The 16,215-nt window shown below is 44.0% G+C and overlaps 1 protein-coding gene across 1 annotated transcript in view; it reads left to right on the forward strand.

Annotated features, from left to right (window-relative positions):
- Ntm (neurotrimin) overlaps positions 1-16,215 on the forward strand; it is a 982,570-nt gene that overhangs the window by 782,292 nt on the left and 184,063 nt on the right. The window contains 1 exon segment of the mRNA XM_028883058.2: positions 13,220-13,452. Within this exon segment, the coding sequence (XP_028738891.1) occupies positions 13,220-13,452 (233 nt within the window).

The raw sequence follows: 16,215 nt of genomic DNA on the forward strand, positions 1-16,215 counted from the left end.
AATACAGTCAGCTGCTGGTAGAGAAGCAAGAGAAGTGAAGAAGCTGGAGTTCTTTTTCCCATCATTAACAACAAATTGGCTGAAGGACCTGTTCAAAGAAGCAGCTGACCCAGGGCCAGTGAGGAGATCCAACAGAACGTGGGCACCAGTGATGGCTCCCCAGGTACACGGAGTGAGCAGGCTAAGCAAGAGCATCATCTTCCCACCGGGAGATTTAATCTTCCTAGAGACATCTGCTCCTCCTGTGGGGACTGCATCACCTTAATTAACTATCTAGAGAGAGCCAATGAGCTTTCTGCACTTAGTAATTCCTGTATTTCCTAGTCCTTAGGAGTGCTCATTTTCTATACCCCAGGGAGTTCTCCCTTCCTCCTCAAAAACCACAGGAAAAAAAGAGGCTCTACATGTCATAGATGGAAAAGGACAAGCTTCCAGCCACTGAGGCTGCATCTTCTTGCTGGTTCTGCCTCCTGCTTTCTCTGTCTCTCCGACTCGGATGGCAGGAAGGGGGCTTTGTAACTAGACAACTGCTCTCCAGGGAGGATGCTTGCCTACTTTCCAGCTGTCTCTCACTTCCACCCCAGCCCAGGCAATCACTTAGACACAGTGGCACCGCCAGGAGGTGAAATGGTGTGTGGCCAAGGTCACTTAGTGAGAAAACAGAGACAACCCCCCCTCTCCTCACTGCCCTCCAACATGGGAGTCCCCTGAGCAGCTCTGAGCCTCTCCTGCCTTCCTGTTGATAAGGTTGACATAGCCCACAGACTGCTTTTCATTCGGATGCAAGTCGGGTTGCTTTCTTCTTTCCCCTTTCTCGCCCCAAAGAGGGCCATAATATGTACAATCATGTATGCACAAGGTCATACATGCACATGGTATGGGCAGCACTTAGCCTCAACTGTGGTTTGTCTCCTAAGCTTTGTGCTTATCCCCACTCAGAGGTGTTCAAGACCTAAATATTCACATTACTGCAAAGTGATTGATAGATGGGTAGCAGAAGCAAGACACATACCTAGGGGAGGGCTGAAAATACTTTGCAATGGGTGCTGGAGATGAGATTAGCCCCAGGGATAGGATCAGAAGTAACATACAGGCTGGCTTCATCCCAGACTGATAGATATGTGCAAGGCCGCCAAGCAGATGCAGCTCTTATAGTCACACCAAGCCAGACAAGGGGGAAGCCGGCCATTTCCAGCCCCTTTCCCAATATATAGTATATATAATATGCTGGTGTAGCCCATACATACATCCTACTCACCAAATCAATTCTTTTTGTGCCCAATGTAATTGTAGCAAGTGTCCACTTAGGACTGCATTTGCTACAGTTTTTCCACTAGGTGCTCTGTCAAGCTGGACATGACTTGTTGGCAGATAAAGAGACATGAAGAAATCTCATCTCAGGTAGCAGCTTTACACAGACCAGTTAGTGAGAACAGGATGAAAGAGTTAAACACAAAGGCAAGACTATGGATGGAATTGTTTCCTGAAACTTTCTTTTGCCCAGCTCCCTTCTTGATTCCTTGGGCTGTCTGTCCACTGGAGAAAAAAAGACAACTTGCCGACACTCTGAGCTAGTCTGGGCAGTATGCTTTGTGTAGGTACTTTGGCCACTTTCTGGCCTCGGGATGCAGTGAGAGTCTTTCTCTGGGCAGAATCACTCTACCTACAGTGATCAGAGATTCCATAGGCAAGAAATGATATGCTCAAATTGCCTTACTTGAGGAGAGTTTATTAGAGTGGTTTTTACAAAGGTGCTGCCATGGCATTGGTAAATAACAAAGGACAGCCAGGACACTGGAAATGGGAGGGACAGGGGAAGAAGTCCCTAGTTCCCTCCAGGAAGTGAGCCTTGCTACGTAGAAAGAGTCTCTGGCACCGGCTGTGGTTTTTGAAAGAGGAGCGTAGCCTCTGGCACTTGATCTCTTTCCTTTCCTCTGCTGTCTTCGTCCATGGCTTCATATTGGCTTAACAAAACAGCTGGATGCTGGAGGGCAAAGGCACCCCTTGATGTGATAACACCAGTCAGTGCACTGTGGCGTCCAGGGGCACACAGACATAACTGTGTGCAGACTCACTGACTGCATTCCATCTCTCCTGTCAAAGCTTTCTGTTCTATGTACTTTACTCTCAGATCCTAGAGGACTTATTCTCACACCCTTGTGCCTGTTCATATCCATCCCTGCCTAAACCACTATTATAACAAGCCTCCATCTTCATAGCCATCTGAACACTCACCAAGATTTAAGTTGCTCTGATATTACTACCAGAGGTCATTTTGGGGTGGGAGAGTGTCAAGGAGTAGACTAGATAAGCAAATAGTAGTTGAGCATCCCTAAACTAGAATGCTTAGGACCAGATGTATTTCAGATTTGTTTAGATTTTGGAATATTAGCAATATACACAACTAGATGTCTTAGGATGGCACCCAAATCTAAATTCAAAATTCATTAATGTTTCACATATGCCCTGTACCCTGAAAGTGACTTTATGTAATCCAAATATTTTTTTTTTATGAGAGAACATTTTATAGTATGGAATTTTCCACTGTGGCATCAAGTTGGCACCCACAAAGTTTCAAATTCTAGGGCATTCTGGATTTCATATTTTCAGATTAGAGATGTTCAATCTGAATGTGTTTTCTGTCTTCCCAGAGCTGCATATAACACAAAAGGATGAACCATGAACATATTGCCTGTAATACACAACACAATGAAGTATGTTTGAAGAGTACTCAGAGGACAAAAAAAGCCTTGAAAATAAAAAAGTATTGGAATAAGAAATAATCTCTAAACTTGGCCTAGGAAGACCAAGGGATAAGAATTTTCATAAAAGTCAGTATGGAAGGGGCATTCTACATAAAACCTCAAGTCACCAAAGTCTACTGTGTACAGTGTTCAGACAACCAGGGAAGAGGTAGACCATTGCACACAATACATTCCATGCCTGAAACATGTGGATTGGGTGTATCTGGCAGTCAATGTTCTTCAGAGAAACAGAGCCAATGGGATTCATCTGTCTGTCATCATCTGCCTATGTGTTACTTGTTTAGCGATTATAGGCATTATTTTACAACTCTACTCTAAGTTTCAATACAAGCCAAAGACCTGATAACCTGAAGAGAAAGTTTTTCCAGAGCATGAGGAGATGAATATTTTAGCTCAAACAGAGAGAAAGTCTTGCCTTTCTTTTATTTTTTATTCCATTAAGGTCCTTGGTGGGTTGGATGATACTATTTCAAATTGATGAGCAAGGATCTGACCTCCTTAGTCCATTGATCCTCCTCTTGTTTTCTTCTGGAAACACCCTCCGAGATGTATCTTCTCTATACAAGTACTGTCTAAATAAACCATCAGAGAGGGTGGAGTGGAGCTTCCCAGGTCTCACCCAGTTGAGCCAAAGTCAAATGACAAGTTGAGTTCAAGGCATATTTTCCATGAATGTGATGAATATGAGTGCATTTAGACTGTGCCCCTTAGGAATGGCTGTTCTCCATGTTTGGCCTATTTTGAATACAATAAAGAAGTGAATAGAAAGGAAAATTTTTTATGTTGTTTGGCTTTGATACCCAGGGAATAAAGGAGGTTGTGGACCTTGGCAGTCCTAAGAGCCCATCCTTCAAGAGCCTGATTCAAAAGATAGTAACAGTGAGAATCAGGCAATGGTGACTTAGTCAATGTGGCCACATGGGGAAGAGGAACAAGAGCCTATGCTGTCCTCCCCAGTCCATCTGTGAGATTCAGACATGAAGTTTATGTTTAACAGGTATGGTCCAGTGGTTAAGAGCACCAACTGCTCTTCTGGTGAACTGAGGGTAGGTTGATTCTCAGTTCCCACATGGTGGCTTACAACTCTAGTTCTAAGAGATCCAAAGTCCTCTTCTGACCTCCATAGGCACCAGCAACAGATGTGATTCACAGACATGCATCCAAGCAGAACATCCATGTACATAAAATTAAAAAAAAATTAAAGAATGCACAAATAAAGTCATGGTCAAGATATAATCCTGCCCCTCACTCTTGTCTAGTCTTTCCTTGCAATGAGTTCTGATATGCTGTCAGAAGTGTATGAAGTCTTATTCTGGAAAATGAGCTCGCTGTGTGACTTGTACCAGAAGTCCATCATTTTCCTTCTCCCAACATGAGACCCCTGGGGAAATTCCAGTTCCAATGGGACTCATTGTTTCAATAGTCTGATAGCCAAGGAGAGACGCCCAAGATGTCTGTGTTGTCTTCATTCCTGCCAAGACCCTTACACTTTGCCATGGTGGAGACACCCTCACATTGCCCACATCATCTAATACCAACTATGAAATCTTTCTTTATACGTAGATAGACCATGGATGAATAAAGAATGACTTATGGGATTTGTAACTTAAAATATCATGTGACCTATGGAGTTATCCCATGCTTCCTTTGGGATTGGGATTGATATTGAGTTTTTGTTACCAGTACGAATCAAAATGCTGTGCTATTCATTTTAGAAAAGTAATTGCCCACCAAACTCCACTGAGTTTTTTGTAGCAGTGCTGATTTATTTGATTTAGATAGAAAGGACAGGTGGGTAGATGTGCTTGTGGACAGCCTTGCTGGAAGTCCACAAAGAAAAGTCTTCCTGCTTTGTCCCCAAGGCATTAGTGAGGAGCAGGAGACTGCCTCCTTTGAGCTTATGAGGAAGTATGGATGGTGGCATATACAATCATGTTTGCAGATATGGGTTCTTAGAGACACACAGTGTATTTATTCTTTTGTTTTGCTTTGTTTTGTTTTGTTCTTCGAGACAGTTTCTCTGTATAGTTTTGGTGCCTGTCCCTTACCTTGCTCTATAGACCAGGCTGGCCTCAAACTCACAGCCTCTCAAGTGCTGGGATTAAAGGTGTGTGCCACCACTGCATGTCATGTATTTATTCTTATAAATCCTTCTTATATTCACTCAGACCTTTAGTGGCCATAGTCCTCACATCCTTTTCCTCTTGAAATTTGTAAACAATGGGGGGGGGGGCACCATTCAAATAATCAGTAGGCAGATGCTTGGTGTGTACCTTGGACTCTACACACAAGGAAATAAGGCCTAGGTGTTGCCTTTCAAGAATTTACAATTATATTAAGGATATAAGAAACATACAGAGCTTGGATGAGGGAGGTGTCCATGTAATAGAACATAGAGGAGTCCTGCTAGGGTCTCTCTGGTATTCAGAGAGACACTTTTCTATGCATGGATCTCTTCTTGACTCTGTGGAGGAGAAAAGTTATTTTCACCACAGATGACTTAAACACAATCTGTGAAGTAACTCTGAGACCTTTGAGGCAGAAAGGAGACACTTTCACTCCAGTGGCCAGACTTTTGCCATGTGCCCTTCCTCTTCCCATCCCTCCCACAACCACAGCTGTGTCCTGGCAGCATGGAGCCACAGGCACAGCATGCTATGTGTCCAGCTGCTTTGGTTTGGTTGTCCTCCTCCACTGCCTTTTCTTCTCCATCACAAGCATGGCCTTTGTTTCCACTGAGGCATGGCCAGCCTGGTCATTATCTTCACAGTGAGGGAGGATGTCATTTGTATGCTGCTTTTGTTATTTAAAGTCAAACCAGTACTGCTTGGGAGAAGGAAGGCCAGTTTGAACTGAGGAGAACTGGAAATTTTGTCTGCAAGGTCCAACTCAAATTTGTAAATAAGAACATGAATGTAGATTCTAAAAGTTAACTAGGAGGTTCAAAATAAGCCAGGTCACTACTGGGGATGTCTCTTACTCTAGAGATCTGAGGTGTCCTCTGGCCTCTGAATTTCCATTGGATCAGCAATGAGACATGGTACCTTTGTTGCCTGATTTTCCCTGGAAAACACTTCCTCAGAGAAGCAGGTATGGAAGGCTCACACAAGGGCTCCAATGCCCTGGGTCTGAGTGAAGGTATCTCAGGCCACCCAAGTTGCGATAGTTGCTGTGAAGTTTGAGGTGGGTAGAGCATGTGCAAAAAGTGAGGGGAGCCCAACTTGGAGGTGCCTGAAGCATTTCTGTGTGATAAGGGACAGTTGTGACCAGGTGCTGTGAAGGACAGAGGCACCTTTTTTTGCTGTGGTCTCAAGCGTGCCGCCTTTCAATAGCAGTTAAAGGGCCATTTGATAGGAGGAGCTGGTGGATTGCACACTGTCTGGATCCATTATTGCCGTCAGATCCTCAGGCAAGTGCTATCACAAGAGGCCAGGCATGGCTTTTCTCTCCTTTCTTCAATCATCCTTCTCTTTTTTTTCAACACTCTGCCTGTCTTTAGGAGGCTCCAAACAGACCCCTTTAACCTAATTTTCTTTCAGTTTTCAAGTTCTTATCTTTCTCTTTTCTCATCCTGATTCCAAAAGCAGTGTGAGGCCACCCAAGTTCACACTTATGTAGTTTGGTTTCTGAGACGTGTGTTCTGGGCTTGCTTCACCACTTTGTACTTCTCCTCTCTACCAAAACACAATTACTGCTCGTTGTTGAAGACATCGGGGGACTTTAAATCTTCTTTGGGGCAGTAAATGCAGCTGCAGACAATTACAAATTTGGAAGCATTCTCTGCCTCACCCTGTGTCCTAGAGGTTTGTGGTTGAGTTTGTTCTCCTACGGCTGTATCCTTTTCTGGCCAACTGCACGTGAGGCTTTCCATCACCATAGATGATGCTCTGGCCGTTCATATGTGCAGGGCAGTCTCAAAGGATAGACCCTTAGATGACTCTGTGTACTCTCCACAGGAAGAATGTTCATAACACAGAGAGTTACATATGCACATAAAGAGGACACTGGCCTAGTTTTTTTTTTTTTTTTTTTTTTTTTAAAAAAAAAAAAAAAGGCAACTGGATGTCTCTCTGGCCCTTCTTCCTCTGTCAGGATTCTTCCAGGATGTTGGCAAGGCCAGGCTATGGGATGTCAATGAGGGTCTCATGCAGAAGGGAGAGCTGATGTAGTGATGACAGAAAGCCATACACCCAAATACCAAAGGCTCGGATGTGTTTTGAGCTGGTGGTCGAGCCCTCAGGCTGCCTGTCTGTCAGGGCACGTTAGAGATAGAGTAGCGAGTTGTAGACATCCCTCTAAAGGCCTTGGGTATGAACACACAAAGGGGGTTGTTCTATCTTGGTATGAGAGTCACTTTGGGCAGTGTGTTAAATGTGTCCTTGTGTCAAATACCCCTGGAAATAACTCAGGGAAGAAAGGACTTACTTTGGCTCACAGTTTTAGAGGTTCTAGTCCATGGATGGCAGATGGGTTGTTTCTAGACTGTGATGAGGTAGACCATCATAGCTGAAGGGTACAGAAAACCGAGTTGCTCACCTCATGGTAGCCAGGAAACCACAAGGGACAGAGACCCCATGTTCCAAACATCTTTGGGGCTGGATCTACCAGCTGGGACCCAAGGCTGTAACACAAAAGTCTCCTGGGGTCTGTTTCATACCCAAATCAAAACAGGAGGGAGGATGTTGAAGTGGGAGGCTGGTATATCTCTAGATACTGGGAGATATGATGACACAGGAATGTGAGTGTGTCTGTGAGAACTGTAGAGCCTTTCTCTGATCTTGGCCACCAAAGCCACCCCTAGCCAGTGGCTTTCAGACTCTTACAAATTCAAAGAATGAAATTCATGGACAGAAGGTTGTAGAGAGAAGTTTATTCATTGGTTGGAGCTTGAGAAGGAGAGAGAGAGAGAGAGAGAGAGAGAGAGAGAGAGAGAGAGAGAGAGAGAGAGAGAGAGAGAGGAGAGGGAGAGAGAGGAGAGGGAGAGAAACAGAGAGACAGAGAGAGAGACTACAGAGCCTACAGAGCTCTTATATAGAAAGTGGTTTGATCCAAGACAGTGGGTACTATCCGGCTATCAGAGGGATTCTTGCAAGGAAAATGGGAAGAAATTGGAACTGAGGTAAGGTATAGGAAGGGCCATGACCTGGTCAGTCCAGATGTTCCAACCAAGTGTCCAGGTGCCTCCTTTCTATTTCCACGGTGTAGTCAGACATAGGCAGATGAGCTAAAAAGGAAGTAACAAAGAAAGAAGAACTGGAACCCTCTCCTGGCACTGCTGCTTCCAGCAAGGGCATCCTTTGAGCTGTTGCCTTGGAGACCTGCCCTATGGGAGCAGTTTCTAGCTCTTGTTCTCTTCATGACACATTCCTGGTGTGCCGAACACCCACCCCACGCTTTCCATCTACCGCCTCTCTCCTTTCTCTGTCCTGCTGGCCTCTGACTGTTTCCTGCTCTCTAACGAGAGTCCAGCTCCAGCTTCCCTTGCTTGGTTTGTCAGGGAAGGATAAGTTTAAAACCTTATTCACTCTCATTGAATCCTATCTTTAATGTCTTCCTAAGGAAGGTGAAATAGTGGTGTGCTTCAGGAATAACTATGTAGAACTCTTTGGAGGCATGGCATGTCTATAAAGAGGGGACTGTTGGCCAAATTTCCTACCCTAATGTCTGCCTCTCCCCACCAACTGAGCACTCACTCTGGCTGAGGAGCAATTATCTGTTTCACTTTTTTTTTCCTGGAAGAAATGTCTCCTCTGCATTGTTATAGAGACTGGATAAATGAGACAGATAGATGGGGGCAGGTATGAGCAGGTGACAGGAGTTGGCTGGCGAGTTACCTTTGTGATCCATCTCTGCAGACGCCTGTGTTAATTCCACGGAGACTCAGCAAGACTGATACACAGCAGTGACAGTTTGGACATCTCAACATGACCTTGGATGTGCCCAAAACCGCAGCTGAAACTATGCCAACTTTTCAGTGTAGTGTATCATAGGGACTCCATAACTGTGCTGGAAATTGGCTGCATTTGGAGTGTTAGCTTGTTTGCTGAGGAACCACCCTGGGCCCTGTAAAGTGATGTAGTGTGATGAGAAGGCTTCTCCTTCAGTCCGTATTCAATAATTAGACCTCTATGGGTAGCCCAGGACATCCATTTGGTACTACCTCTGAAAATTGAGTCCCTGTGGTATCCCTGAAGGCTGTGAGAAGCCTGAGCAGTGGGTGTCAACAACTGTGCCCATGGCTCAGGGTCTGTTGGTCAGCATTTCCTGCACCATGGGCATTTAACTGCTATCTGCTTTAATTTCAGCTACTGGGAGAAAAAGTCACTAAGCATCTGCTTCTGGCTTCCCAGTACACGTTGGTTACAAGAAAGTTTTCTCCGGCAAAGTAATGGAAAATTGTTTCTGACAAGAGTCATTTCCTAACCCCATCCACTCTGTTGTTCTCATTTCAGCAGAAACCAGATCTCTGAATTAGTGGTCCTCACAGTGTGGTCTCCAGGCCATCACCCTCCACTATGGGCACCCTTGGGGTTACAACAAATTGCAGTATCTCAGTCCCCCACCCAGAACCACCCAGCTATCCCTGTGGCGTGCTATCAGCCAGTTATTCTGATGAAAACTGAGTCTGAAAACCTGGGGTTTAAATATGTTTGAGGTCTTGTAAGGACATTAGAGAACATCGAAGGTGAAAAGTAAAACAAAATGTTAATATCACTGTGATTTCCTTATATAGATGTTTTTTAGGCTCGGCTAACTTGATCTGTCGGTTAGCAACAACAAATCAATGTAGCCAAGTTTTTGAGATGCTAATAGTTCATGGAATAGGCTTGCACAATACTTAGCAAGCAGAGATATGTGTTCAGCAAGCATTGGCCATGAATGTAAGTTTCTGGTAACCTGCTTGAACCCAAGCAACATTGAGAACAGGGTTTTCCCTTAAAGTTATTACTGTAAAAGTTGTTTCTAGTAAAATGAGCTGTGGAATGAGTTGTACTTCGGGTTTTCAAAGCAGTTGTGATTTCAGAGCCAGGTTTTAGTCAATGAAGCCCAAGATGAAGACCATTGTTCTGTGAGATTTGAAAGAAAGGGAGCACCATCCGGAGTTTCCTTTGTCAAGGATCTCTCACTCTGTCTTGGACACTCTCAGTGTGTTCTGGAAGTTTTCCTTGAAGCCAAAATGGAGGCTTGGAATATTGTCTAGACCAGTCTAAGCATCACTGTGCAATCAAGTTACCTGGAGAGCTTATTAAAATGCAGTTTCTGATTCACTGCTTCTGATGTTGGGCTTTGGATTTTGCACTTCTAACAAGCTCCCAGGTGATGGTGATGCTGTTTGTGATGTAAAAGCTGCTTGCTTGCCTGCCACATGTTAGCAGTGAGGTGTAGTCTCACAGCTTCCCAAACACTAATACAATTCACATCCAAATAAAATCACCCCAAAGAATGGCCCAGGGTTCTAGGTGAATGCCTAGGTGAAACAGAACCTTAAATCAGGCATGATGAAACAGGCCTGTGATCCTAGTACTCTGGAGGTTGAAGCAGAAGGACTGAGTTTAAAATTGGTAGCCTAGGATACATATAGAAATGAGAGAGAGCGAGAGAGAGAGAGAGAGAGAGAGAGAGAGAGAGAGCGCAGTCTCAGACCCTACCTCTGGTGTACCAGATCAGAACCTATTTTTCAGCAACCTCCCCTCACAGTTTACAAGTTTGAGGAGCAGTAGAGCTGGCTTCATGACTATTGATTTGCAAACCCACATTTGGTTTGGCGCTCCACTCTTGCCATCTGGACCTTCTCACTGACAGAGGTCTTGATGTTTTCATTTGGCCTCAGGCTCCATAAATTATATAGATGGTCCTGGATGCACTGTTCTATATCAGTAACTTTCCAACTCCAGTCTATATTTGATTCAGCTGAGTTCTTGTTATAACTTGATGCTTCTGGGTTCTCAAAGACTGAATCAGTAATATAAGGAATGGTGGAGCTTACCAACCTTTCATGTGTGTGGTGGTATTGTGTTCCCCAAAATATTGTGTACCCTAATAAACTCATGTGGGTTCAGAGAACAGAAAAGCCACTAGATACTTAGTCTAGAAAATGGTGGCACTCACACCTTTAATCCTAGCATTCACAAGGCAGAAATCCCTCTGTATCTTTGTGAGTTCAAGGCCACATTGGAAACAGCCAGGCCTGTGACACTCACCTTTAATCCCAGAAAGTGAGCCTTTAATCCCAGGGAGTGGGGCAGAAAGCAGAAAGGTATATAAGGCATGAGGATCAGAAACTAGAAGCATTTGGCCTGGTTAAGCATTTGGCTGGTTAAGCTTTCAGGCTTCTAGCAGCAGTTCAGCTGAGATTCATTCTGATGAGGACTCGAGGCTTCCAGTCTGAGGAAACAGGACCAGCTGAGGAACTGGCGAGGTGAGGTAGCTGTGGCTTGTTGTGCTTCTCTGACCTTCCAGCATTCACCCCAATACCTGGCCTGGGTTTGATTTTATTAATAAAACCTTTTAAGGTTCATGCTACACATGTGATTCTGATGTAAGTGGCACATGCCCATGCTTTGAGCTAGTATCCTGGCATCTCCCTAGTTGGGTCTTCTATCACTTTCATGCCATATGTCAACATCACACCCTCTATTTCTCCAGCATTGCCAGAAAATCCCCTAAGTGCTGCAAACCTGCTGGACCCTTCTGATTGGGCAGATTTCCCCATAAGCACTCACTCTCAGCAAAATGTCCACCTGTGCCTGAGTGACGTACAGTGGTTGTCAGGAAGCAGGAAGTGTAGGGGCTCATTGGCAGCACTTGGCTCTTTTTTTTTCCCCCCTTTTTCTTTTAATGGTAACCGACCACTTTGAGGATTCAACAGACACAAAGACATTTCGGGTTGGCTTTCTGACACTGTGGAAAAATACCTGAGTGAAACAACTTGTAGAAGGCAAGGTTTATTGTAGTTCATGGTTTCACAGGTGCAAGTCCATCATATTTGGTGAGGTAGGAGGCCGGAGCAGAGCAGTTCATGTCATAGCAACAAGAATCAGAGAAAGAGGATGTCTCTGTGGCATCCCTTGAGATGGTGACCCCCAAATTCTTAGCAGATCTTTCCCTTTTCCCCCTACTCTTCTCAGAGATAACCCTGTGTATATGCTTTATTAGTTTCCAAGAATTTCTGAAGCCAGTGAAGTTGGCAATCAAAGTAAACCATGATACCTTCCCACTGAAAAGGTCACCTTTGCACACTGTGAGGCACACCCAGTGCTAGGAATGAGATATTCAAGGGGGGCGGGGCTGTCTTCAGCACTTTCTCTTTCACTGCATAAGACCTAGGTGAGTTGGAACTCTGAAGCCCCGGTCTTCGGAACAGGAAACGGATTTGAGCATCTTCCTCCAAGATTTGTTGCAGGAACCTAATGAGACAGTGTGAATGTGACAGTACTTTATACATGAAAAGAGTGCAGACATTTGAGGCATCATTATACAGACCATGCAACACAGCCATTCCCAGCATTGTAATGTAAGGAGCAGGACACTGTGTTTGTGAATTTAGCCTTAGGCCACAGGACATACTTGGTGTAACAAGAGAGGGAAATGAATACAGACAGATAGATCTGATGGAGACTTGGCAAGAGTTACTGGGAGGTTTCAAAGTACAGAAAAGAAAAGGAAGCTTCCACAACTTGAGGACTCCAGATGCAGAAATAAAAAGAAAGGGAATCTATTTTTATATGTGCAAAACAGTTTTGAGATTTTAGAAACTGTCTTTAGTCTAGCAATAATTGAACATTTCTGCCCTGGGTATAATGAAGATAAATAGCAATAGTGGTGGTCCGTATTTAGTTTTGACTTCAGAAGCCTTCTGTTAGAATTTGCTATATTGAGATGAGTGGAAGGATGGTTTGTAGTTAAAGCTCGGTTTCTGAGCCAGCACATATTAACTGTGAATTGGAAAAGCATTTAGCATCCTTGTGCCTGAATTCTTTTTCCAATAAAATACACCCCACAGGGCTGTTGCAAGTATTGAACAGCTTAGCACATCCCAAATACCCAGACAGTGACAATGGGGATTATCACTGTCCATATCACGGGGATCCTAGAGCTGAGCTAGGAGGGCCAGTCGTATTCTGACATTCTACACATTCTGAGTATGCAAGATGCCTTGGGTTTGCTCTCAGAGGTTATTTGAAATGGTCATTTCCCCCTGTGTCTTTAGAGGAACTAAACTCCTCACAATCTAGAAAGTTAGGATAATCGGATATTCTAAAGCCACAATCCTACAAGTGCCCTACTGGTGAGTTCTGGAACGTTCTACCCATAGCAAAACAAACAGGAAATGCATGTCTGCCAACTAGATATGAAGGGGGGAAATAAGGCATGAGGAGGTATGCTAGCCTGACTCTAACAGCCTCTGTTTTCTCTCTGGTCCTTTCACTTATCTGTCTGGCTTTGTCTTGCAGGTGTACAATTGACAACCGAGTCACCCGGGTGGCTTGGCTAAACCGCAGTACCATCCTCTATGCTGGAAATGACAAGTGGTGCCTAGATCCTCGTGTGGTCCTCCTGAGTAACACCCAGACCCAGTACAGCATTGAGATCCAGAATGTGGATGTGTATGACGAGGGCCCTTATACCTGTTCAGTACAGACAGACAACCACCCTAAGACTTCCAGGGTCCACCTCATTGTACAAGGTGAGTGGGGCTTGGCTGGGAGGCCTAAATGGATGGCTGGGAATGTCAATGTTTACTGTTTTTTCCATGATCCAAAACCAAGATGATCCTTGCTCTTCTCCCCAGCAAGCACACTTTTCTGGTCATCATCTTGCAGCTAGACACTAAACGTTACAATAATTTGCTTGCTGAGTTGAACTAATTTTTCTTGTATTCCAATAATATTTTTTGTACAAAATTATCTTCTAATTATTGCTTTTCCTCCTTTTAACATTTTCAAAATGTTGCATCCAACTACAAGTTTGCTTTATTTTAAGACCAGAATTGTAATGTTCTTCTGTTGCAGTATATGTGCCATGCCCTAGACCAGCCTTCAGTGACAGCAGAGCCAGGCAGCAGTGATCTTACCTCACCCCAGGAACTTATCTCAACCACCACACACACACACACACACACACACACACACACACACACACACACACGTACTGTACTTTCTTCTTTCCTCATCCAACCAGGATTATCTCCCCGTGTCTCTGCTATAAGACTGGATTCAGGGTCCCTGCTTGGCTGTTCTCTGCTCTTCTTGTTTGCACTTTGTTAGGCACACAGTTTTCTTGGTGGGGGTTGCTGGTGTTTGGGTGGGTCTTGTGGTATTTCTGTAGGTTCTACTCTCTCTGTTTCTCACATCATGGAGCTGTCATTTACACGCCTCAAAATCAGACTGGCCCATGGGCAGCAAACTACACTTAACAAATAGATGGATTCTTAGTTATTGAACAACAGTTTTGAGTCACATTATCTGCTTTTTGATGGAAAGACCTAAAACAAGTATTGCTGCCCCCCCAGGGGCCTCTTGTGTGAAATGGGGTGAATGTGAGGAGTGGGGTTGGGATTACATTTTACACACAGATGAACTAAAGCATTTACTAGGAAGCTTGGCCCATGGAGGAGTATTTACCTGTTAGTCACTGTGCTATTGAATGTTCCCTTTGATTTTTTTTTAAATACTACTGATATTTTTAAACATTTAGTCATGTTTTACAGTAGGTTACATACTTGTTTGTTCTCTCAGAACTGAAAATCCAGGGAAGTGAAATTCTAGGTTGGAGTTCCCTCTCCACAGCCCCCATCTTGGTCCCTGGCTCTCTTTACCAGTGAGATGGCAAGTGTCAGGCAGGGCCATGAAGTCCTTCTTGCAGCCGGCTTTCCTGACAGTATGCATGAGAGTAAGGTGAAGACCCGGGTAACTGCTGAGAGAGAAAAAATGAGGAGGGATGAGAAGGACAAATTGGAAGAGTGAGGGGTAGTCTCAGTGAAAGGTGAAGAAAGCAAATCAGGGTCATGAATCAGAACTGGGAGAAGCAGGGTAGCGTGAGCAGCCATGAGAAGAGAGCAGTTAGGATATGGGGACACTTGGGTACAGCTTAGTCAGTGGTGATGGCAGCCATACCCCGAAAGCTATCAGGCTATGGCAGAATATGGTCACGTCAGGTTTTATAACTTTCACTTATTGTTTTTTTAACCAAAGGAAATTATGTTTTCTTTCTTTTATTGGTTATATAAATGAGTTTTTTTTTCAAGAACTTTGTGCAAATAGCATTTTAAAATAGAATTGCATAGCTGGTGTTTGAGTGCATTATAAATAGCAGCCTAGGTACTGCTATGTGAGATTTTTGTTTGAGCGTGTATACATTCTCGGAATACAATAGATTTTCCTAGTACATAGGTAGACAAAATAAAAGATAAGAGTCCCAGTTCTGTAGGGAAGTTTGGTGAATGCTCCAGGGAAGCCATCCTTGATCTTTACTAGGCAGTACCTCTAAAGTACTTCCTTGGGCAGAATGTCTTTCAATGACCAGAAAAGGTAGGAGCTTTGACCAGAGGCTTGCTGCAGGAAGTGGCACCATCATGGAATGAGAAAGGGAATGAAAGGGACAATTCTAAGACCTCTTAGAAAACAAGAAGCCAGGTTTTAGTCAATGTTTTTTCTTCTACATCTCCTTGCACACAACTGTATGTTCCTGCCCTAAATAGTAGATTGGTTTGTATACATTGGGCATTTAATGAATGCTTGCTGGAGGAAATATCTGGAATTATAGTACAAAGATCTTACATGAGCTCCAAGAAAGAAGATTGAATGCTTTGGAGGTGGGGCAACAGGAGGAAGGGAGGGGATACAGTCTACATCCATCCTCACTCACGTCCAAACTAATGGAAAATGTTTAATCCATAGCCAGGTGTTTACATCTGTGACTTGGCTAGGTGCCCTCTTCCCATGACACACCATCTCGAGTATTGGAATCTCATCTTGGGCTAATTTTCGAATGCTGATGGGTGTATTGATCTGGAAACAAGCTGGGTTAAAGAAGGCATTGGTCTTGTACACAGACTCAGCCCAAGCTAATCCGCTGTCAATATGCCTGGGCTGAGTATTATTGACACGTTAATGAATAGAGGACCATAGTTTTTCCAGAGTCAACCTGTCTTGTTCTTCAAAGCAATCAGACAAACTAAATAGAGCCAGACTCTGTATTGGAAAGAGGATATACTACCATGCAGGATTAAAAAAAGAAATATATTTGTCTTGGGATCATTTATTATACTGAACAGAGACCCTAATTCCCTTAGCAGAAGCTGACGGTCTGGATTTAAGTTGCTTTTCAACCAAACACTGCTGGAATGCAAGTCAGGCACATTGAGTTCTCCAAATAGCATTGTGATCATTGAAAAACAGAAATGCAAACATCAGTAACAACAAAGAACAGACCCAGTATTGTGCCCACA

The sequence above is a fragment of the Peromyscus leucopus genome, chromosome 7 (assembly GCF_004664715.2).
Source record: "Peromyscus leucopus breed LL Stock chromosome 7, UCI_PerLeu_2.1, whole genome shotgun sequence".
NCBI lineage: Eukaryota > Metazoa > Chordata > Mammalia > Rodentia > Cricetidae > Peromyscus > Peromyscus leucopus.